Source organism: Urocampus carinirostris, chromosome 2 (genome assembly GCF_059441175.1).
Source record: "Urocampus carinirostris isolate Australia breed hairy pipefish chromosome 2, RoL_Ucar_1.0, whole genome shotgun sequence".
NCBI classification, from domain to species: domain Eukaryota; kingdom Metazoa; phylum Chordata; class Actinopteri; order Syngnathiformes; family Syngnathidae; genus Urocampus; species Urocampus carinirostris.
The window spans coordinates 50423868-50448017 of record NC_142350.1 but is presented as its reverse complement, the minus strand read 5'-3'; the positions used below and the strand labels follow the sequence as shown (position 1 = coordinate 50448017).

Genomic DNA, 24150 nt, shown 5'->3' with positions numbered 1-24150 from the left:
ACACAAAACATGACAAAATTTTAACACCGAACTAGCAGAAATGAAAGTTCGGTTTACTCAGTGTTTTGACAAGTGCGGAGTATTCTTTTGCCTCCAGCTCAGAGTGTGACGTCATGCATAATATAGGCTTTGAAAGGGTCTATAAGATTTATGGAAAAACGAGTTTGGAACCTTGTTGGCTCATTGGTCCTGGCAATCTTCTTTGAATCAGTCCCAATCTGGCCCATCACCACTGCAGCACGCCCATCACAGTTAGGAGAAGCAACAGCGCCCCGTAGTGGCCATAACTCACAACTGCACAGAATTTAAAAGCAGCAATTGGTCACGTAACCTCACAAGGAATGCCTCTCAGTATTAAACTGATTTATCACCATCATTTTCATATGGTAAGTATAGAGAATCTATTTTTAGACGCTTGTGTGTGTGTTGTCAGACATCAATTACATGGAGGAACTGATAAACTAGCAGCGGTTTCCAGCTTCTCCTTGTAATTACCGTCGACCTTTTTTTTCTACAATGTGCGTAAACTTGACAAAACGTGACTATTACTTTGATTTTAATCCTTTTTACCATGCTGCAAGCTCGTGTTGTATGATAGGATGTGTTCTGGCAGGCAAAAGCATGTTCAAAAGACGACCTTATTCACATATTTACACAGGTTTTATTAAAATTGACTCAAGCAAATTATAACGCATTTTAATGATTGATTAGCGCTTGTCGTCGTGCTTGCAGAGTCTGTCACTTTCTGAATCCAAGTTGAAGTTTTCAGTAAAATAAGAAAAAAAGTCAAAGCAGTTCTATGATATGTGAACAAATATATACGAATATACTGGACTGTCTCCGAAAATTAGAATATTGTGATAAAGTTCTTTATTTTCTGTAATGCAATTAAAAAAACAAAAATGTCATACATTCTGGATTCATTACACATCAACTGAACTATTTCAAGCCTTTTATTATTTGAATATTGCTGATTTTGGCTTACAGCTGAAAAAAACTCAAAAATCCTATCTCAAAATATTAGAATACTTCCTCAGACCAAGTAAAAAAATACTTTTATAACAACAAAACTAAATCAAACATTTGAAAATGTCCATTGATGCACTCAGTACTTGGTTGGGAATCCTTTTGCACGGATTACTGCATCAATCCGGCGTGGCATGGAGGCAATCAGCCTGTGGCATTGCTGAGGTGTTATTGATGCCCAGGATGCTTCGATAGCGGCCTTCAGCTCATTTGCATTTGTAGGTCTGGTGTCTTTCATCTTCTTCTTAACTATACCCCACAAATTCTCGATGGGGTTCAGGTCAGGGGAATTAGCAGGCCAATCAAGGACAGTGATGCCATGGTCAGTGCACCAGTTACTGGTGGTTTTGGCACTGTGGGCAGGTGCCAGATCATTCTGGAAAATGAAATCCTCATCTCCATAGAGCTTTTCAGCAGATGGAAGCATGTAGGGCTCTAAAATCTCTTGGTGTACACAGTTGCATTTACTCTGGACTTGATGAAACACAGTGGACCAACACCAGCAGCTGACATGGCTCCCCAAACCATTGCTGACTGTGGGAACTTCACCATGGATTTCAAGCAACTTGGATTTTGCTCCTCTCCAGCCTTTCTCCAGACTCTGGCGCCTTGACTCCCAAATGAAATTCAAAACTTGCTTTCGTCTGAAAAGAGGACTTTGGACCACTCTGCAACTGTCCAGTGCTTCTTCTCCATAGCCCAAGTCAGACGCTTCTTCCGTTGTCTTGAGTTCAGAAGTGGCTTGACCATGGGAATACGGCTATTGTAGCCCATTTCCCGGACATGTCTGTGAACTGTGGCTTTTGATACCTGGACTCCAGCTTCAGCCCACTGTCTTTGAAGCTCCCCCAAATTCTGGAAGCGGCTCTTCGTCACAATTTTGTTAAGGCTGCGGTCATCTCTCTTGGTTGTGCAGCGTTTCCGGCCACATTTTTCCCTTCCAACAGACTTTTTGTGGATATGCTTTGAAACTGCACTCTGTGAACAGCCTGCTCTTTGAGAAATTTCTTTTTGTGTCTTACCCTCCTGATGGAGGTATCAATGATGGTCCTCTGGACAGCAGTCTTCCCCATACTTGTGATTTAGTTTACTGAACCAAGCTGAGTGTTTTTAAGGCTCAGGAAACCCTCGCAAGGTGTTTCGAGTTAATTAGATGATTCAGGTGATTAGTTGAATAGCCTACTTGTATACTTTTTCATGATATTCTAATATTTTGAGATAGGATTTTTGAGTTTTCTTAAGCTGTAAGCCAAATTCAGCAATATTAAAATAATAAAAGGCTTGAAATAGTTCAGTTGATGTGTAATGAATCCAGAATGTATGACATTTTTGTTTTTTTAATTGCATTACAGAAAATAAAGAACTTTATCACAATATTCTAATTTTCTGAGACAGTCCAGTATATATACAATTATGTGTTATAAGTGGTTGACATACTATTTGTATTTGGGTGGTGCCTTTCAGAGCTATGTTAACTTCCCTCGAGCAGCAGCAGTCGTTTTTACTTTTTAATCAATCGTTTGGGGAATAAAATGCTCTATCGTATATGTTTTTAGTAATATCACATCATTCATTAAAACGACTACAATCTCAGTTTGTGAGATATGATTAAACTGCAACAATTTGTGGTGTGAGCACTTTGACCACCAGAGAGTAGACTAATACAATAACAAGAAGGAAGCAGTTGGTTACTTAATCTCATTGATCCATACTGACATGGGTTTTGTACAGTGAAATTGCCGTATTTATAGCGGGGCAATTCCTTTGGTCGCCTACCCCAGGATAAAACATTAAAATAAAAAGATATATCATATAGTAAGTACTACTGGTGATCATTAAACGTGCATATGATTGCAAAACACTATAAACAAATATCCATATGAAGCAAAAATGAAAGTAGGTGTGGCGCAACTTGTGCTGGTACATTGTAGTTAATGGGTGGATGCAGAGGGAGGAGGAGACAGTAATGGCGGATTAAAAGGGAAACATAATTGAAAACTTGCGAGGGTTGTCATGCCCTCATGGGATTACCATACTTTTATCGTCTCCTTCATTTTAAAAACTGTCCCGACCGTCAATTGGTTACGACCAATGCAACTTAGCGAGGGTAGCCATTCAAGTGCCTTTTTATTGGTAATCGCAGGCTTCGTTTCCATGGTCAGTGGCGATTCTAGGGTCTAGTGGGGCCCCAAGCAAAAAGCACTACACCATTCATTATCAACGATAGGGGAAAAATACTATTGATATCTGTTCATTATTGCTATTAGCTTATCACCATCTTGCTTTCTTCTTTTTTCTTAATTCTTTTTTCATTCCCAGGAAGGATAGTTTCTCTTCATAATGAAGGACTCAAAACACAATTTTCAATTATTCACTCAACTTCTCCATCAACTGCAATGTAAATTTCGACTCGCTGTTGCCACCTAGTGGAGGCCCCAAGCAACTGCCTCGTTTGCCTCGTGAAAAAAATCGCCTCTGTCCATGGTTATCAGGTTCTTTAATTTCTCTTTAGCATCACCACAAGTTAAATGCAGTACAAAAAATACATACCAACTCCCAGTCTTCACGAAGAACACAAGATTCTTAAATGAAGAAAGACAGAAAAAGGCATTGTGGGAGTGAGTTTAGCCAATAGCATATTGGTATTTTCATGGTCCTGTGACACAAACCAATAGCAAACAATTATATACAATTTTATATGAATATGACCAATCCTAGACATGCATCTTTGACGTAAATATATTTCATATGTTTTTTGGCACACAGGGTTGTTGGGTATTTTGACTATTATTCTTCACTGTTTTTCATTACTTTGATTATAATGCACTGTTTACATCACGGTCACTATTGGCCAATAATGTTTTTGTCCGATAATGTAGGGCGGATCTGCTTTTTGTAACCCAGGAGATTTCATAAAAAGAACGGGTTTAGGATAGGACCTCTAGAACAGCTTGGAATTCTCTTGAGGATTTTTGTACTGTCCTCCCCTGTTCTCCTTGCTAGTTCAAAATTAAATACAAACGAGCCGAATAAACTTAGCACTTTCTGTGTACTGGAAAAAGACAGCCCACCATACAGATTGATTACCTTTTCCAAAGGTTGCTTGAGGCATGATGTAAAATAAATGCTAATTTCTCGACCTACGAATATTTTAAAAAATGCAAGTTTATTGGATAGTTTGTTTATTTTTACTCGTTATTTAAATCAATATTAGTCGCTGTATCATGTAGTGCAACCGAAAACGTGTGCTAAAAATCACTGGGAAGAATACAAACTACTGAGTCTCAAATTGACCAAAACACACATAAAAAGGAATTTCTCATCAAGCAAGTATTATAAGCACGTTTATATAATAATCTGTTTATTTTTTGCTTATGGTGGCCCGTTCAGCCCTTTGAGAGTTTTTGTGATTAGGAACAAGACAAATATGACATGACTTGACAAAAATATTTTGTTGTTGATGTGCTGAAAATGCCTTATAGAGGGACCTAAAAAAACATTCTACATTTAAAGGGAAATTGTTGCAAGGCGGGGACGCTGTATCCCAGGGTTCTACTGCTAGTTGATTTTTAAATTAGAGGATAAAGATTTTATGAATGGAAGGAACACTTGTTGGAATCACTGTTGCTTTCCCTTGTTAAAAAAAAATAATCTGTCCCTGTTCTCCTCGAGTTCACTTTAGGAAAACGTGGAATAAAAAAAGTTTTTTGTGCCCTACTGTTTTTGCAGTCGGGACCTTTTTGTAACCTACGTGTTTAAAGTTGTCAATTGTCGTGTCTTGCCATAAACATCCACCCTCAAGTTCTATGTATAGAGTCTGGGTCATGGGGCCTTCCTTCACTAACATGAACTTGAGAGCGCCATCACTCTAGCAACTGCAGAAATAACATGTATACTTTTGGTGGGCCGAAGTGTGCTTAAGGGTCTTATTAATTATTTAAATGGACAGAACGGCAAGTCAATTGGAGAAACGCCAAAAAACATTTGTAATTTGTTTTTTTGTTTTTTACCAAAAACAGGGCGGATCCAGATTTTATCCCTAAAACTAATATGTATGTATATATTTTTATTCTACATCTACAAACAAAAACATAAACATAAATTTACTTTTTTATTTAAAGTGGCAAAACTGAAAAGGACTTGTCTTTAGCTTGATTGCAGGTTGTAATCTTTGTAATAATTACAAATTTGTGTAGTATGCAAGAATTATAAGAGGTAAACGGTCAAAAAAAAAACTTTGATTTACCTGTTAAAGTGAATAAAAAGTGTGAAAAATATATATACCATCATTGCTTTAATGATAAATGGAAGGATTCATAATATTTTATTATTATTATTTGTGTAATGTCAGCAGAAAAAATACTCGTTATTTTTTTCTCAATTTAGGGGTTGTACTTATTTTCTTTTGCCAGTCAATAGAATTAAATAAATACTATTTGAATTCAATAGAATGTAATTTATTTATTTATCTATTCAGTTATTTATTTTTGTATTTACTTATTTATTTCTTTGTTGATTTATTGATCTATTTATTTGCTCTGTAATTTTTATAATCTAAGTTTAGGGGCTGATTCTTAGCAAAATGATCCAAGAGCTAGTTATACAGTAAGTGGCTAACTTTAGAAGCTGGCAGGAGAAACCACTGGAGAGTCCAGTAAAAGAGAGGACCAGAATTTGTCAAGCAGCAATAACAATAGCGGCTAGTGGCTAACCCGAGTGGCTAGAGAAGGAAACAGTAGGAAAAGTCAAAGATGCCTGAATCACGAGACTCGGCGACCATTACATGTGCGGTAAGTGGCCTTTAAGTACTAAAAGCACCATTGTGACGAGCTTGCCTTAACAAAATGGTCATTTGGGCTTCCCTGGTACAGTAGTAAGATGGATGCCAAACAAAAGTCTCAACTTGTGTAATATAATGATAAATATTTCAAATGATGAGTGATTTTGACCTTGTACATGTCTTTTTGCTCATTATTTGTATCAGCTGTGTTATTTCTGATGTGCAGTACATTGTCACCACTGCGGTCACTATGTAATACACACCGGGGCTTCAACTTCAAAATTTTGTAAAATGTACCTTGTACAATCAGTGGCAGTGAATTATTTAAAATTGACATGGTGGAAACTTTGGAGTCTTGAAATGAATCGGCTATATTTTTTTGTCCCAGTGATATGCTCCAGTGTGTAATAATTGACTGCTAGATAGCACTATTGTCTAATGTAATGTGCAGCATGATGCCAGACAAACATGGCGGCAACTTCTAGGTAGGGATTCCACTATACAAAACAAATACAAAATTCTCGATCTACAATTTATTATTTAAAAATTAACATTGGTATGATAGCTCTTTTTTGCCTAGTATCCAAATCAATGTTATTTTTAACACTAGGAGGCACTAAACATTACTCACTGCCCCTTTAACGGTGAGATGGCTGTGCTTAAGTGTTGTGGAATTGAATTCGCATTTTAGGTATATTGTTTGCACCCTAAACGGCACACGTCGGAGTGAAAAGCGTCTCCTACAAACTCAGTAGTACAGTTTAACCGTTTATAAATGTATTCTGTGCCGGTATTTAACGCTGCAACTCTGTTTGATATTAGCAGTAACTTTTTTGATACAAGAGATTATCCTGTCATTATAAAGATTACATACAGGGTAGCGGCACGGCTCTGGCTTGTTAGCGCGAAGCCCCACAACGCGAAGGTCCAGAGTTCAATTCCAACTACCGCGGCCTCCCCGTGGGGAGTTTGCATGTTCTCCCCATGCCTGCGTGGGATTCCTCCAGGCACTCCGGTTTCCAAAAGCATGCATGTTATGTTAATTGGCCAGACCATATTGTCCCTAGGTGTGAATAATCGAGTGAGTTGTCCGTCTCTGTGTACCCCGCGACCCTAGTGAGGATAAGCGGTGCAGATAATGGATGGATATAGCCTACAGGGGAATAAAAATAAAGTAAATCAAAGAAAAACACCCTCACACAGGCGATGAATACAGGAAAATAAAATTAGATACATTAAAAATAGCAAAGACTTTCAGTTTGGGGTGGGTATATCTGGACAACATAACTGGAGTCAGTTTTTATGCCATAAATTGTGTAAATCGTTAATAAAACAGATCACAAATCAGTGCAGGCAGCACGGCGGCGCAGTGGTTAGCGCGTGTGCGGCACAGTTCTGAGGTCGTGGGAACCTCCTGCGTGGGTTCAAATCCAGCTACCGGCCTTACTGTGCGGAGTTTGTATGTTCTCCCCGTGCTTGCGTGGGTTTCCTCCGGGCACTCCGGTTTCCTCCCACATTCCAAAAACATGCATTTCAGGTGAATTGGCCGGTCCAAATTAGAGCTAAGATTCATGGCCCGAGCCCGAACCCGAACCCGAATCCGAGGCAATTTCGGGCCGGGTCGGGCCTGAAATGTCAGTCATACGGTCGGGTCGGGTTCGGTCCTGCTTTTTTTTTTTTTTTTTTTTTTTTTTTTTTAAATTAATTAATAATTATAAATATATGTTCATTAAAAATATATACTTAACCTATGTATGGATACTAGACCAAGGAATACTTGTTATAAAATAAATAATTTGGATAAAACGGAGAAGGAGCTGTAATTGCTTTTAACGGAGCCAGAGCATGCTCTGTGCACGTGACGTGACGTGTATGCTGTCCTCTTAATAATCTTCCCCTCCGCAAATTCGCGTGATTTTGGCCTGGTATCCCCGTATGGAGTCGGACCAACAAGAAGTTAAGGATAAACTCAAGAGAGGAGAACTGACGAGGAAAACGCACTCTGGTAAGAGTTTTAATAAGCGTTTTATATAGAATACGATCAGGGGGGGGGGGGGGGGGGGGATTTGCATAGGAGTCGGAAAAGGGCACAACACGTCAACACCCCCTCAATGATAGTGCCGCGCTAAAATCTTAAGGACGTACTACTACTGCTGCTGTGGATTATGGCCCAATGATCAAGTCGTCAAAATGACGGACGCCCTTAAATGTTTTCGCTACCTCAAAAAAAAAAAACCGTCAATGACAGATTGTCGCTTAATGTAACATCTGCAGTGCAGACACAGAAATATAAAAGATGTAAATGTTTATACAGTTTTATTTAACTTAGGCCTAGATGTTGTAACAAAAGGCAGAGTTTAATTTGTTATCATAAATCACACCTCCTTATAAATCAAATATGTAATTTCGGGCCCCCTCGGGCCGGGCCAGCAAATCCAGTTAATTAGTCGGGCTCGGTCCGGGTCGGGTTTAATACCCCTCGGGCCTGCGTCGGGCTCGGGTGCTTTTTTGGGCCCGATCTTACCTCTAGTCCAAATTGCCCCTAGGTGTGACTGAGCGAGTGAGTTGTCTGTCCCCGTGTGCCCTGCAATTGGCTGGCAACCAGTTCAGGGTGTCCCCTGCCCACTGCCCGGAGATGGCTGGGATGGGCTCCAGCCCCCCGCGACCCTAATAAGGTTAAGCGGTACAGCTAATGAGATGAGATGAGACAAATCAGGACAATGAATGTTTCCGCAAATGATACACAATAAATTCATTTAAAACAACCTCATAAGGCCACGAACACGTAAAAATAAGATGAATTAGATACAAAATATAAAATATTGTCAGTTTTCCATAGGTATGACATTGTTTTTTGTTTTTAAATGTGAAATAAAAACTGTATTTCAGCATAAGTATCATAGACAAACTAATTCCAGATTAGTATCTGCCTTACTTATTTGCTACAAGGAATTACTATAATGCTATATAAAGGGGAACAAAAATAAAGTAAATTTATTGAAAAACACCCCCATTAAATGACCACACAAGCAGGCAACAAATATGTGAAAATAATGTTGAAAAAAATCAAATATCGTCAGTTATGGATGGGTGGTAGGAATACCACCTGGAGACTGCTTTAGAGGCCCTGAATGTGTGTAAATCAAAGACAAACTGATTCCAGATCAGTAGCTGGGTTGCCTGCGGTAATAGTAACTATTTTTAATATAAAGTACAATAAAAATAAAGGAAATACATCACAGAGTCAAGTCATGTTTATTTGTATAGCCCCTAATCACAAGGAGTCTCGAAGGGCTGCACAGACCACAGATTATTGCAACTACAGACTATTATGACACCATCCCCTGATCTAAAACCTACACGAAGGCAAGGAAAAACTCAAATCCTCAGCATCAGGAAACCTTGAAAAAGGACCGCACATGAGGTAACCGCCCTTGGTGACCAGGCTGCAAAGGATGTTGCATTAACAAACAATACAATACTAGTTTTGAAGGACCTGTAGCACCTACCAGAGGGCAACAGGTCAAAGAGGTGGTGGAGGGGATTGAAACGGTCTTTTATAATGTTTATGGTTCTGCTACAATATCGCAAGCCGGCAATGTCTTCTAGACTGGGCAGAGAGTCGCCTATGATCTTTTGGGCTGTGTTGATTACTCTCTGTATGTTTTCCTGTCTGCTGCCGTGCTTCCAGAATACCACACAGTGCAGTATGCCAGAATGCTTTCCAATGTGGCTGTATATAAGAACTCTTATAAAACAAAAACTCAAAATAGGCTTCAGATATCTACTAATATAGTTAAATACATAAAAACCTCTGGGTGGGTGATATCAGATCTGGAGTCAGTTTTCTCAGTGTGTAAATCGGCAATGAAACTGATTCCAGATCAATGTCTGTGTTCCCACAGACTACAGCTACTATTTTGACACAAGGAATTTTGCTATTTTGAAAATAAAATGAAAGGCTATGAATATACAATACATACATTTAAAACATCCTTATAAAAGAAAGACTCAAAAAGGCTAAGGATAGTTAAAAAATAACATTTAATACATTAAAAAGAAGAAAATCTATGTCCGTTTTGTATGGGTTTCTCTGACAGATTTTGAGTCAGTTTTGTAGACATAAAATGTGCAAATCAAAAATAAAACCGATTCCAGATGAGTATCAGCCTCCCGCTGTTACCATCACTATACAATGACTTATCCTGTTTTTTAAATATTATAAAGAGTAGAATAAAAAAAAAATTGATTTACTCCTATATTAAATAGACTTTTAAATAATATGAAAAAATACATGAAAAGTAGCAAACGTTTTGGACGTGTGTCACGAAAAAAATAAATCTGGAATCAGTTTTAATAATTTAAAATGAGTAAATCGACTGTTAAACAGATCTCAAATCAGTATTGTTCCGCCGCAGCTGCGTCGCTGCAACACAAAGGGCGCGCAAATCTCCGTATGGTTGCGAGAGGCTGACGCACAGGCACCTGCCACGACTTTCCGATTGGCTCTCCCTTTCGTCGCCCCTCCTCTATGGTCCCGCCTATTTTCCTTCATCATTGGTCAGCGGCGTCACTGCTTTGATGCCATTCGTCACCGCTTCCGTGTGGTGCCAGTTCAGGGGCGGACGGGACTCTGCAAGTCGTCCGGGTGGATTTTGTGCCTTTTTATTGGATCGTCTTGCTAGATAGTATGTTCTGATTGGCCTTCGGACCAGAAGTTTTTTTCTGTGATTGAAGCCGCCTTGCCCTCACCTCTGCCTCTCCTCCCCTTCTACTTCATTCTCGAGCAGGACGTGTGGTGGGGTAAACGCGCGGCTCCGCTGGGCTCGAACGTTGCGATGATAAAAGACGCCTCTGCGGTAGGATACACACCTATCCCGGAGCCGAACATTCCCAAAAACCCAAGAGGACTACTCTCCGTCTACATTTAAAACCATTCGAAGCGTCAATTGAAGGTAAGAGCTTTGGTGTTGGAGTTGAATTCAAGTTAAAATGAAGCCGGTGTGTGAGGGAGCCTTGAACGCCTCATTTAAGCTAACGCTAGTGTCGTAAGAATGAACGTCGGTGGTGAGGCGTTCAAGGGGCTCTTTTTTACATTTGTTGGAAACAAAGACTGACTGTGACCATTTGGTTACGCCTTGTAACCGTCGCCTATTAGACATTTCATAAAGAAAGGGACAAGAAATGTCATTTTGGGCTTACATCCCAGAATCGATCGCAGAGGTGTGGTTTTGAGTGGGGGGGACGTTTTTGTTGCCCACCCCCCCATCACTGCAGATGTTCTGCCTGTCTGTCTGCGTATCGCGACAATTATAGCTTTATTACAATTAGGGATGGGCGAGGATCGATATCTGCTGTCGGTATCAGTGTCGATACCAGGCTTAAGGATCTGTACTCACATTCTCTGTGCCTTCTTGTGACTATCTAACAATAAGGAACACGAAATTAAAGTAATGATAAATAGACCAAAACTGTATACATTATTAAAGGGACAGCATGTAATATTTGACCATTAGATGTTGCTGTTAGGTGTAGTGCAACTGAAAATGAGTGCTGAAAAGCACTCAGAATAATGCCAACTACAGAGGCTCAAAGTGACCAAAACTCTTCATTTTACTTCTCTTTTTTCCCCAGCGTTTTTTGGGTACCCGTAGTAACAAGATGGCCGACAATAATGTCAGCCCTATTGAAGATATTGATGTTCATGCTCTGCATAATAAATGCATTTTTTCTTCCCAATTAGTATTTTAAAAATGTGTATTTTTTTAAATGAATAACCCTTTCTTACTATTAGGAGGCATTAAATAATATACAATGTCCCTTTAAGGATTGCTACTTTGTTGTTTGCAGTTTTTTTGTTTATTTTGTTTTGTTCTTTTTTTTTTTTTCCTTTTTTCTTATTTTTCATTTTGTTTTCTTTTTTTCCCTTCCCTTTTTGAAACATGATCATATTATCTAATAACCACGTTCAACCTAAAAATTGCGTTCTTAAAAGTAAATTGTGTATTATTTAGCAACTCCCCTTGGAAAAAACACATTCATTACAAAAAACAATATTCAGATCAGAAATAGATATACTGTACATGAACTATCATATAAATATGAATTGTTTAACATACTCATTCAAGAAATGTGTATTTGTCTGACATGACATGAGGGAGCTGACTTTGTGGTCTGCCATCTTGCTGCTACAGGTACCCCAAAACTTCAAAAAGGCTGGGCAAGCAAGTGAGATAAAAAGCGGAGCGTTTAAGTCACTTTGATTATCTGTAGTTTGTATTCTTTATTGTGCTTTTTAACATTCATTTTTAGATGCACTACACCTGAGCAAGACTTCTATTAATCAAAGCATACACACTGTACCTTTAAATGCTTCTTGGAAGAAATATCCAAATCTGAATCTCAAGATGTTCTGAAATAAAATTTCAATGTTTGGCAGCTCAGCAGAGTAATGAAATCCAGACAGTCATTTTGAAAATCGTGATAACCTCTGTTTTTTTCTGCTTCCCATCATGCTTCAATTTTAATCTTCACTAAATTTTAATAAGAAACACCCTGCCCCCAATATTGCATGACCCCAGGTTAGGTTGTTGTCGCCAGGCTACAACGTTTAGCATGTTGCTATGGAGGGAAGCTGATAGTGTTTGTGTTTGTGTGTGTAGGAACAGGCCTAACAAGACGCAATTGTGAAAAATGAGTGTGCATCTCCCTCGTTTGCACAAGTTTGCACCAAAAAGTGTTTATGATGACATTTTTACGGAAATTGTTCAATTGTATCACATGATCTTTGTTTTTTACTTATTCAAATTGAATAGGTTGATAATTCGGAAAGAGAAATGAGTTCAAATTGTGAAACAGTTGATACAATATTTTTTTCTTTAAACGTACAAGCAAGCCGGCAACAATTTTGGTTAGAAACTTTGAATCATAGTGAAAGGGATTAAAACTGAAACAAAGCAAAGTTGACTCAAAGTATGGAATGAATGAAATTAAGGCTGCAACAAATGTACCGCTGGATTAATAATCAATTAAATGGTCAATTTGTCAAATAATCAGGTACGATTTTTAAAGATTAATATCAATACTTGTAGTACAGGGGTCACCAAACCTTTTTAAGTTTTGTTACTGATTTGATATGTATTTCTAGAATTACCATGTTGTTAGCATGTTATTTTCAGATTCAGATCTACTTTATCTAGTACACGTGTATACAGAACGAAATGTCGATACATCTGACCCGCACAGTTTCCTTGAATGTACAGATATAAATAAAATGTTGTATTGAGTTGGAGTATTGCGTACTAATAATATACTAAATAATTATGGCTATGTATAGTATTTTACAGTAGTGCAAATAGTGCAAGAGGAGCAGCTAACCAGATGTGCAAAATGGGCAGTCAGGTAAACAGTAACAATAACACTGTAACAATAACACTGTAAGTACAATAGTGCAGAGAAACAGATGTGCAAGGAGTGGCTAGCTATAAAGAACTGCCAGTAGTGCAAAAAGTCAAACAAAACCAACATATGTACAGATTAGCAGCAGTTTAGTTTTTTATGTTATTACTATGTTATCACTAAGTTGTGTGGTGATAACATAGTGATAACAACAGAGTGTGGTAATAACAAATATCCAATATTAAAATGTGTTAATTGGATAGTTGATCAGTTGTTAATTCATCGATTAGTTGTTGCACCTTTACATACAATTTAGAAGGAATTTTAAAAAATCTAAAAAAAAAAACAAAAAAAAACACAACCATCTTCTGAGTATTTAAAGAGATTTTAATTTAATAATCAATTTGTTGCTTGATTTAATAATGGATTAATTGTTGATTAATATTTTGCTAATAAAATTTAGAGGTGTTACAATACAATCAGGAGTAAAACATCCACATCCTTAAGAGACTGTATTTCAGCATAAGTAAACAATTAAAAATATACATGTTGATTAATTTGATAATTGATTAGTTGTTAATTTATCAATTACTTTTGCACCTTTTAAATATAATTTGGAGGGAACTTTGTTTCTATACAATCCAGAGAAAAACAATCAGTTTTTAAGCATTCAAAATATTTTAATACAATGTAAATGAAATATTTTTTAAAAACGTCATTAACAATTTATCATTTGTCGACTTACCGATTAGTTGTTGAGCCTTCAAATAAAAGTGAAATGTGATTTAATAAATCCAGAGAAAAGCAACCAGACTCTGATTGGATAAACTGTATTATAATTTAAGATATCAAACGGATTCCAAAAATAGTCATTGATTAATTCGATATTAGATTAGTCGTCGCAAATCAAATTTAAACAGAACTGTGTTTTAGTATACAACTAGATTAAGCACACCAGCCCCCCCAGTAATGAATTTTATCGTAATCATTTCTTAGTTCCTCAGTGGTCATTAGCTTCTACCAAATATTGTAAACTAATAAGTATTTTTAGTAAGAACATAAAAATAACCCTTCGTCAAGTTATTTGGCTGTCTGGGTGGTGTTGGCTCGATTGTCTGTTCCACACCCTTTTCTTATTGTAACCGGTACAGTAGTGGCAGCGTTGCAAACTCTCTGCCCTGTCAACAAACACTGCAAAACAAAAACGTAGCTTAAGAAAGACTCGTGTCACGCACGACAGGAATCAAGCCTGATGACATACCTGCCGGGTTTGGAGACACCCGAGCACAAAATGCCGAAGGGCGGTGCCGCAGTCTTCCATTTTAATCGTATGCATTTAGTATGCATTTTTGGGGGGAGGCGCCTGCTAAACTGCCATGAAAAAGTATTTGCCCCCTTACTGAATTCTGTATTTTTTTTGCATATTTAGCACTGATGAAAGTTTCAGGTGATAAAACCAATTTTATTGTCACATAGAGGCAACCCATGGAACTACAAAATGCAGTTTTGATATGTTGATTCCATTTATTAAGGCACAGAAAATCAAAACCTATGTGAAAACGTAGTTACCAGCCCCAAACCCCCTTTAAATCACAAAGTAACTGTGACTAACCACAGATTTGGGAAAGCTGAGTTTAATTCCACAGGCCACACCCAAATTTGGTTGCCACCATCCAGTTTTAAATCAATAATTCACTTAAATCGAATCTGTTAGACAAGTGAAGCATGCTACAAAATCTCAAGATCTCAATTGACATGCCACAATCTAAAGAAATTTCAGAAGAAATGAGAAAAAAAGTGATTGAAATCCATCAGCCAGGAAAAGGTTTCAAGGTATTTACAAGGCTGGAGGGCTCCAACGAACGACTGTCAGAGCCATTATACCCACATGGAGAAGACTGGCAACAGTGGCAAACATTCCCTACTAAGATTACTCCAATAGTGCAGCTCATCCAGGCGGTTACAAAATAACCTTGAAAAACAACCAAGGAACTGCAGGCCTCGCTCACCTCAGTTAAGGTCAGTGTTCATGACTACTAGATAGATAGATAGATACTTTATTCATCCCCTAAGGGAAATTCACATTTCCAGCAGCATCCCTGAGCTGAGAACAATACAATAATAAAGCCAAAATAATACAATATACAAAGACTATATACTATAAGAAAGACAAGGATCTGTGTGATAGATCCTAGGCAAAAACCACTGCTCTCAAAAAAGAACCCAAAGAGTCGTCTCACGTTTGCCAAAACGCATCTTGATAATCTTCAAGACTTGTGGAGAAACAGTATGTGGACTACTGACTTTTTGGATCGTGTGCTGTCCGTCCCCAGCAAGTCCAGGTTCTGGAGTGGCCAACTCAAAGTCCAGATTTGAGATGGAAATGGGAAGTTCATGCTAGAAAACTCTCCAATATGGCAGATTTAAAACAATTTTGCAGAGAAGAGTGGGTCAAAATTTCTCTTCAACGTTGTGAAAGACTCGTAAACAATTATCGTAAACATTTGATTCCCCAACTTGCTTATAAGTTCAAGGGGGAATTACTTTTTTACAAAGGGATAGATAGGCTATTTTGTGCTTCAATAAATGGAATAAATATTTCAAAAGTGCATTTTGTATTTCCTTGGGTTGTCTCTGTGTTATATTAAAATTGGTTTGGTGACCTTTGTGAGTGATAAATATACATAAAACGCAGAAATTGGGATGGGGCAAATAATTTTTCATAGCACCGTAAATCAAGTATAGGACTTTGCGCACACTCTCATTTGAATATGATAGGACTCGACAGGCCGCATCACGATTTGAAAGTGTCATGACTGCACACAAAGGATGTCATCATAATCGAAAATGAACAAAGGAAGTTTATTATCACAGGAGGCGGTCATGTGCACTACTATATGTTTCTTATAGATATTTTAAAAATTCTTTCGTGTGGACTTTATTGAGAGAGATTTTAGACGTAAGTGTGTTGAAGTTATTTTTTTTTAGCTCCAAAGAAGGTTTAGGAATAAGAGAACTAGCATTTAACACGATTACAACATCAGGGGTAAGTAGCTCACGCACAACAGTTTTTTATCGATTTTTAGAAAAAGGATTTTCTTTCTGTCAAATCTTTGGGAATCCCATGACTGTATTTTTAACTTATTTTTTCAGCTACTAGGAAGTTCAAATATTAACTAGCTAGCATTTTATACGGTTATAACATCAGTGCTAAGTATTTCTTATGCAGTACCGTAGGTTATAGCTATCAAAAAAGTGAATTATTTTGTGTGGAGCTCATTTGGAAAGATTCCAGATGATTTATTTTTGTTATTTTTTTAAGTCCAAGAAATGAGCTAGCTCGAATCGAATTAGGTTATAATATCGCAGGCAAGTAGCTCATATGCAGTATCATAGGTTTGTTGTAGCTGGAAAAAAGACAATTCTTCAATGCAAACTCTATCCTTCCAACCATTATCTGCACCGCTTATCCTCAGTAGGGTCGCGGGGGTGCTAGAGCCCATCCCAACTATCTTCAGGCAGTGGGCAGGGGACATGCTGAACTGGCTACCAGCCAGTCGCAGGGCACACAGATACTGACAACTCGTTGATTCACACCTAGGAACAATTTAGACCGACCAATTAACCTGAAATGCATGTTTTTGGAATGTGGGAAGAAATCGGAGTGCCCGGAGGAAACCCAGGCAAGCACGGGGATAACATGCCAACTCCACACAGGGAGGCCGGTAGCTGGATTTGATCCCATGACCTCAGAACTGTGCTGTCCACGCGCTAACCACTGCTCTGCCGTGCCGCCCTGTGTGAACTCTATATCAGAAAAAAATACACACAAGTATATTTTTAACTTATATTTTAGCTCCAAAGTAAGTTCAGAAAATGGCTAGCTTATATTTAATAACAACAAAGGTAAGCAGCTCATGTGCAACACCGTATATTTCCTATAGAGGAAGAAAAAGACAATTGACGAAAAGACAATTTATATAATATATGTGTATAAATATGTATGTTTTTGACATTATTTGTTAAGTTCCAAAGGAGCACTCACTAAGGTTATAAAAACAAGTCACCCATGCGCAGTAAAAAAGGTTTCTTAGAGATATTAGAAAACACAAATATTTAGTGTAGACTCTTGTTGGGAAGAAGCTAAATATTTCATCTCTCTTATGTATTTTTAAGTCTTTTCTGTATTCCCAAAGAGGTTTAGCTCGCTAGCCTTAAACTAGATTGTAACATCATGGGTAATAGCAACCTTCCAATTTGGTAGTTTCTGAATACTTCATGACATTCTTGGTAAAAGTTTAAATAGTAAACAACAAAATGTTCATATATTTATTTCTTCTAAGCGTCTATTAGCCTATGCTAATATACAATGTAAAACTCCCTAGACAGACTAAAATAACCAGCAATAATATCACACTAAGTTGCTGATGCAACTTCAATTTTTTTGAAAGTTCTTGAGATTGTCAGTCAAGGTGTCAATAGTAAACAAAAAAGTATGCATTAATTAAATGTATTGCAATCTTCTTAGCCTATGCTAATACACGATTCAAAACTCCTTAGAGGGGCAATAACATCAAGGCTCACGCAACATTTTTTTATGTTTTGAATAGTTCTTAAGCTTATCAGTCAAATATTAAATGGTAAACTGCATTTTTTTATCCATCCAGCCACCCATTATCTGCACCGCTTTATCCTCAGTAGGGTCGCGGGGGTGCTGGAGCCCATCCCAGCTATCTTTGGGCAGTGGGCAGGGGACACCCTGAACTGGTCAGCTAGTCGCACGGCACTGCATTTTCAATTTATCACAAGCATAAAATTCCCTAGAAAGACTAACAAACCCTTCATAATTGTTTTGATTAAAAACTTCTGAATAATTAAAAACTTCAAATATCGAAATACATGTTAATTACAATGAATGATGTGATTTTGTCATTATCTTTTTTTACATCCTATGTAATTATTATCTTTTTTTCCTAGTTAGATGATTATGTTTTTGGTCTTTCTTGAAAATTGTTAAAATTAGTGATTAAGGCCGTTTTAAGGGGGCGGGGCCTGGAAAATGTGTCCTCAAAAAAAAAATACCTCACATTTTCTAGAAAAATGGTTAGAGTGATCTGATTAAAAAATATTTTTAATTCAGCCATGGTTTTTGTTTTGAAATTAGGTAAATGTTTTCAATTAAATTAGATATCATTTGATTAAATCAAACAAAAAATAAAGCTGGCATTTTTACTATGACTGTACTTTTTATACAAATAACTGATACAAAACTAAAATGTGGCTGATTTTTGCATTTGTTTTTCCCTCAACTGTAATCGTATATCAGTCTAACAAATGTCCCAGAATCCATTTCTTTATTGTGTTAAGCACTTGATGACCAAAGAATATATTTTCAATTGGTCGGTTTATATCGGGGTCACCAACAGAAGCCCCCTAAGAACACCTAAGAAGCCTGCAGATTGGTTTTTAAAATAGCTCAACAGTAATGAGTCATTGCGATTTTCTAGGAAATTTGATCAGCCTGATTAAATCCATGACCAATTCATCTAAAATTATTTTTAGAATTAGCCTTCTAATGATTACAACTTGGTAATAACATAATAATAACATAGTAACAGTAAGTCAAGTCAAGTCATGTTTATTTGTGACCCCCTTAATCACAAAGAGTCTCAAAGGCCTGCACAGACCACAGATTATTGCAAACCACAGACTAATTATTACACCATCCCCTGATCTAAAACCTACATAAGGGCAAGGAAAAACTCAAAAACCTCAAAATGAGGAAAATGAAGAAACCTTGAGAAGGGACCGCACATGAGGTAATCCCCCTTCCAGGATGACCACGCTGCAATGGATGTTGCAATAACAAATAATACACAGATATTGTCAACATATCATGACTTGTTTTAGAAATGACTATCAAACTGGTAGCTCTTTGCGCTAGAATAGAATAGAATAGAATGGCATGGAATATAATTGTCTTTATTGTCATTGATATCAATGTTGAAAAACATTGTATGCAGCAAAATTTGTCTTGGCACTCCAGGGTAAAAAATGTAATAAAGACTTTATAAGGAAGGGCTTAGAAACTGAACTAAGTTGTACATGGTTTTTTTAACCTTATTACAGTGCAATGAAAGAATGGTACATCAAAACTGCAGTTCAGTGAAAAGTAGTGCAATAACATTTCACAGCAACAAAAACCCTGATTTATAAGCTGCTTATTTAGGGGTAATTTTAGGTCTCTAATTTAAACTGCTTTTGACCAAGTAGTAATCATCACGAGTCATATAAACAGTGTAGCCGCCATGCCCTACAAAACCTTATCAATCTCTGTGACCTCGTTATCAAGTTTTCGAGTGACTGCCTCTCTTGGAACAACTTAAGTTGTCAGAACGCATTAGGAAACCCTGGACCTGGTACCTTTGCACTCGTTTCACGCTCATCGCCACAAAAAAATCCCATCCGAAAAGCTTTTTCTTTGCTTCTGCCGGCTCGTAAAAGAAGCGACAGTCTATTTTTATTGGTTTTACAGCCTTTTGTCTGTGCTAAGCAACTTTTCCTCTTCGGAGACTGAATTCCTCGTCGCCTTCAGCTGTCGTGTCAGTTCACTCATCCATTTCTCCATCCCCATCTTCTCCCCGAGTTGCTCTGTCTTCCAATTAGGTCGACGCATTTATTGAATTTGGCCTGGATGCTGATACTACTACGCTGTCGGGTTAGCTTCAAAGCTTGTAAGGTTTCTTGTTTTGACAAAAGCCAGATATGTGTCCGGCAAAAAAAGAAAAAGAAAATATCAAAAGGGGGACGTTAAGTGCTTATTTTTTCAATTTAGATGGATACTTTTACAATTCTATACAGCAAGGTTGTCAGAACAATTAGGTATTAGTGACTGGTATTACTATCTGCTGTGAGTATCTTGTTCTGACAAAAAAACATACATGTGATTGGTAAACGTTAGAAAATTTGAATGCCTTGCATACCATTATTTTTATTTCAGATCGATACTCGACAAGGTTGCCATAATTTTAAGTACCGGTGACTGGTATCAGTATCTATCATGAGTATTTTGAGTATCATGATGACTGATTAATTTCACCTGTGCTGGCTCGTTTGGCGCCAGCCGCTGGTGGCTTCCTGATTGGTTCCCCGTCCTACTTAAGCTCAGTCCTTTCACTCGCTTGTTGTCAGTCCGTCAGCATACCTCTGTTTCTACAAGGCAAGCATTTTGACTCCCGTCAGTCCCGCTTTTTTTCACCCGTTTTCCACCTGTCCGTTCCTGATTTCCCCGTTTGTCTCCGGCTACGACCTGTTTTTTGACCCCGACCACTTTTTGATCTCCCCTCCCGGCTTACGACTCATCTTTGATCCCGGCCACGTTTTGCTCTCCTGTGCCGGCTATCAACCTGTTTTTCTGTCTACGACACTACGATTTCCCGCTCCGGAAAATACACTCCCCCATTCGGAACACGTTCAGATTCTGTGAGCTGCTTGCTTCCCGCATCCGCGGGCGCTGCCTTTCCTCTTTATCTCAATAAACTTGTGGTTAACGTTACGCATCTGGGTCCTAATTCCGTTCTGACAAAAAAATTAAGTTTAGTTTAGTTAAATGCCTTTTATACTATTTAATACTTCAATACTTAATACGATTTTTTGGTTCTCGGCAAGTTTGTCAGAATGCTTAAGAAATGGTAAATGGTGTAAGTATCAACCATAAGTACCCAATTCCATAAAAAGGTCGGTATGCAACAGTGGTGTTTATAAATTCCTCTTTGCCAAAATATTTCAAGCAGTGGTCCATCCCTCCCTAATCAATTAGGACGACCAATGCGTTAATTATTGAACAACAAATAATCATCAATTTGATCAGTCTCTCAGCAACTCACAAAATCTCAGACTTCTGTCTATCCTGATAAAAACACAAGTTATTTTGTTTTGTTTCTTTGAAACTGATTTACTAATCAATGTGTTCGAACGGGTGCTTGAAATCCTTGAATTATTATGTTGTGTTTTCAAGGATTGAAAAGTGCTTAAATTTTGGGTGAAACGCTTGTAAAGGCTAAACCTGCTTCATTTCTCAACAAGTCTTTTTAAAAATGACGCCGACACTACACTCTAAAGTGTTCGCTTAGCCACTGGATTTCTTCTTGCCTCATGATCAATGGAAGCTGGCATTAGTTTGTATGGCATTGTCCTGTGAATTGTCAACGCCCCCACTGGTCACACCCAAGGTGCATGCTATACCTAAGCACTATGTTTGTATTAGTGGAAGGATTACATTTCAATTATGGACATTTATCTTGAGCCATGCAAAAAAATGAAGGTAGCATTTCCTAGTAATAAATCGTAATGAGAAGAACTTGACTGAAAGTGTAAGCTACATATTATTTTTTTAACACCTATATGGGGAGAGATTTGTCAGGCAGTGAAGGGGTTTAGTAAGACAAATATTGCATTTGAAGTTGTGCGCTTCTGATAATGTTAAGTCAGCAGATTGCTATTTTGATAATCTGTTTCTTTAACCATTTCTTGTTCTCAGTACAAGCAGTACCATGGCCAGGCCATTAGGGGGCAGCGTGAGCGAGGCCACCCGCTACCTGACGTCGGGTGTGGTCCCTATGTCCCCCAGTGGAAACACGCCCGTTTTCTCAGCCGCCAGCCAGGCCGACTGGGCAGCCAAGCGTTTGGTGTGGGTCCCTTCGGAAAAGCATGGCTTTGAGGTGAGTGGCCTTAAAAATCAAAATAGGGGACTCTTTTGCCCCGACACACTCAAAGTAGCAAACACGCGTGCTCATATATATCTTTTAATCAACATTGCATTATTACAAATTAAATTGTCATGGAACATTCAAACAACAATACAAAGTTAACAATTTTCAAGGGAACAAAGAGTGCTGCAGAAACGCATATAACAAAAAGAAAAAGAAATATAAGTGATGTACAGAATGTCACAAAAGTGAGTACACCCCTCGCATGTCTGCAGAGATTTCATTACAATGTTCAAAAGAACATCACTGAAGAAACATCACTTTGACAAGATGAAAATATGTATGTAAACAAAGGCCATGGATTACTGGAAGGATATCCTCTGGTCTGATGAGACCAAGATTAATTTATCTGGCTCAATGGTGTGAAGCATGTGTGGTGGCAACCAGGTGTCGTACCTAAAGTCAAGCATGGAGTTGGGAATGTCATGGTTTGGGGCTGCATGTGCGCCACTGGAAATGGGGAATTGCATTTCATTAAGGGAAACACCACCTTAAGCATGTACTATGAAATACTAGAGCTGGGAATAATCCTCGTCTCGCCAGAAAAAAGTTAAATATGTAAATTATTTTACGCATTGCTTGGCTTCTACATGCGCCTGCTAAGTGCTGCAGTGCCAAAATGATCTAGTAAATGCTATTCAATTTAACTTGGTAAAAATGTAAAACATATTCTCAAAATTATATACCTAATAAATAAGAATTACTTTGTCTTCTTTGTGGTTACATATAATTTTCCATCAATTTAATTAAGTTATAATAAATGTGTAAAAATCTGCAGGTTCGAGAGCGTTCCCCATTCGGGCCCCGGTGCTGTGGAATGCTCTTCCCACTGAGATTCGATCTGCAAACTCTGTGGAAATGTTTAAATTTAAAGCTAAAACACACTTTCCTCCGTGTTATATGTCGAAGTGTCCTTGGACAAGACACTGAATCCCTAATGCCCCCGATAAGCAGGTCGGCGCCTTGCATGACTGCATGGCCTCTATTGGTGTGTGAGTGTGTGTGTGAATGGGTAAGTGTGAAGCACATTGTAAAGCGCTTTGGGAGGTCTTCATTGACTTGAAAAGCGCTATATAAATGCAGACCATTTACCAATTTACCATAAAAAGTGTAAAGCATTTTTTTATACATTTATAAAAAGAAAGAGTAATTGGGTACAATTTGGGTTTAAATATTAAGCTTTCCTCACAGTTTATTTAAATGGAATAATGAAATAATTAAATAATCATTCGTCTCAGCAAGAATAAAACAAGTGAAGGAATAACTCTTTTTAGTAAGGTTTTATATTCCATTTTCAAAGCGTTAAAGGGAAATTGTATTTTCATCATTAAAAACAGTAAAATAATTCAACAAAAAAGTATAATCCAATAAATATTTCAGGTGTTTATTCCAAGGAAATATTGTAATTCCCACAAGAAGAAAGAAGGTACGAGACGATATTCATCTTGTCACATTCCAGGTGCCGAACACAACAATTTTCTCCAGTGAAGTATTATTCTTTCTAGGGCAGGGCGTGACCAGGCGACAAAGGGCGTTTTTGCGTTGTTACCTTTGCAACTATCTCATGCAACAAGTGGTATTACTAGCTTTTCTTCATCATATCAATTAGTTTGTGTAAATAGCAACAATCGGGTCTGGCTGTCGTCATGTGCTTTTGGGTCCAAAGGATTTTGTAGTAAACTATGAATAGAACAAAAGACTCCCTTCACGCTCCCCATCGCACACACGCTGACTTCATTTAACAGTCACGACGAGAATGGCAACACGCGCCTGCATTTTTTATTCTACTTTCACAGTTTCAGCAATGTACTTCCTAGGCGTGGGAAATGTATAAGTGTCTCCATATGACAAGGAGTCTCTTGTGGCCTCTCATAAATGATGGATTTTTGAATAGTCATGCTCAGTAATAAAAACTCTGAGATGTGTATGCCACAATTGTGTGGAATGTCTGTGTGATGCAAATTGAACAAATGTCACAATGCTTCATCTCGAAGCCTCTCTGAGAAAATAGGTTGACAGATGTACTTAGCCAACGACAGATCAAGACTAAAGTGATGCTTCATCTAGAAACCTCTCTGAGAAAATAGGATTACAGATGAACTTAGCCAACGACTGATCAAGACAAAAGTGATGGATACGGGGAACATCCAATTTATGACCAAAATCGGTTACGATCAA

General features: G+C 37.9%; 1 protein-coding gene across 6 annotated transcripts in view; it reads left to right on the top strand.

Moving 5' to 3' along the window:
- The first annotated feature begins 10596 nt into the window (after window positions 1–10596).
- The window catches only part of myh14 (myosin, heavy chain 14, non-muscle), a 64526-nt gene continuing 50972 nt past the window's right edge, over window positions 10597–24150 (top strand). For 5 of the 6 annotated variants that reach the window (XM_088326991.1, XM_088326989.1, XM_088326990.1 and 2 more), the window contains exons 1-2: window positions 10597–10761; window positions 21744–21924. In XM_088326991.1, coding sequence (XP_088183117.1) covers window positions 21757–21924 — 168 coding nt within the window. In that variant the 5' untranslated portion in view covers window positions 10597–10761; window positions 21744–21756. Of the gene's footprint in view, window positions 10762–16232; window positions 16251–21743; window positions 21925–24150 lie in introns of those variants that run through there. The other variant, XM_088326986.1, reaches the window with a different exon arrangement.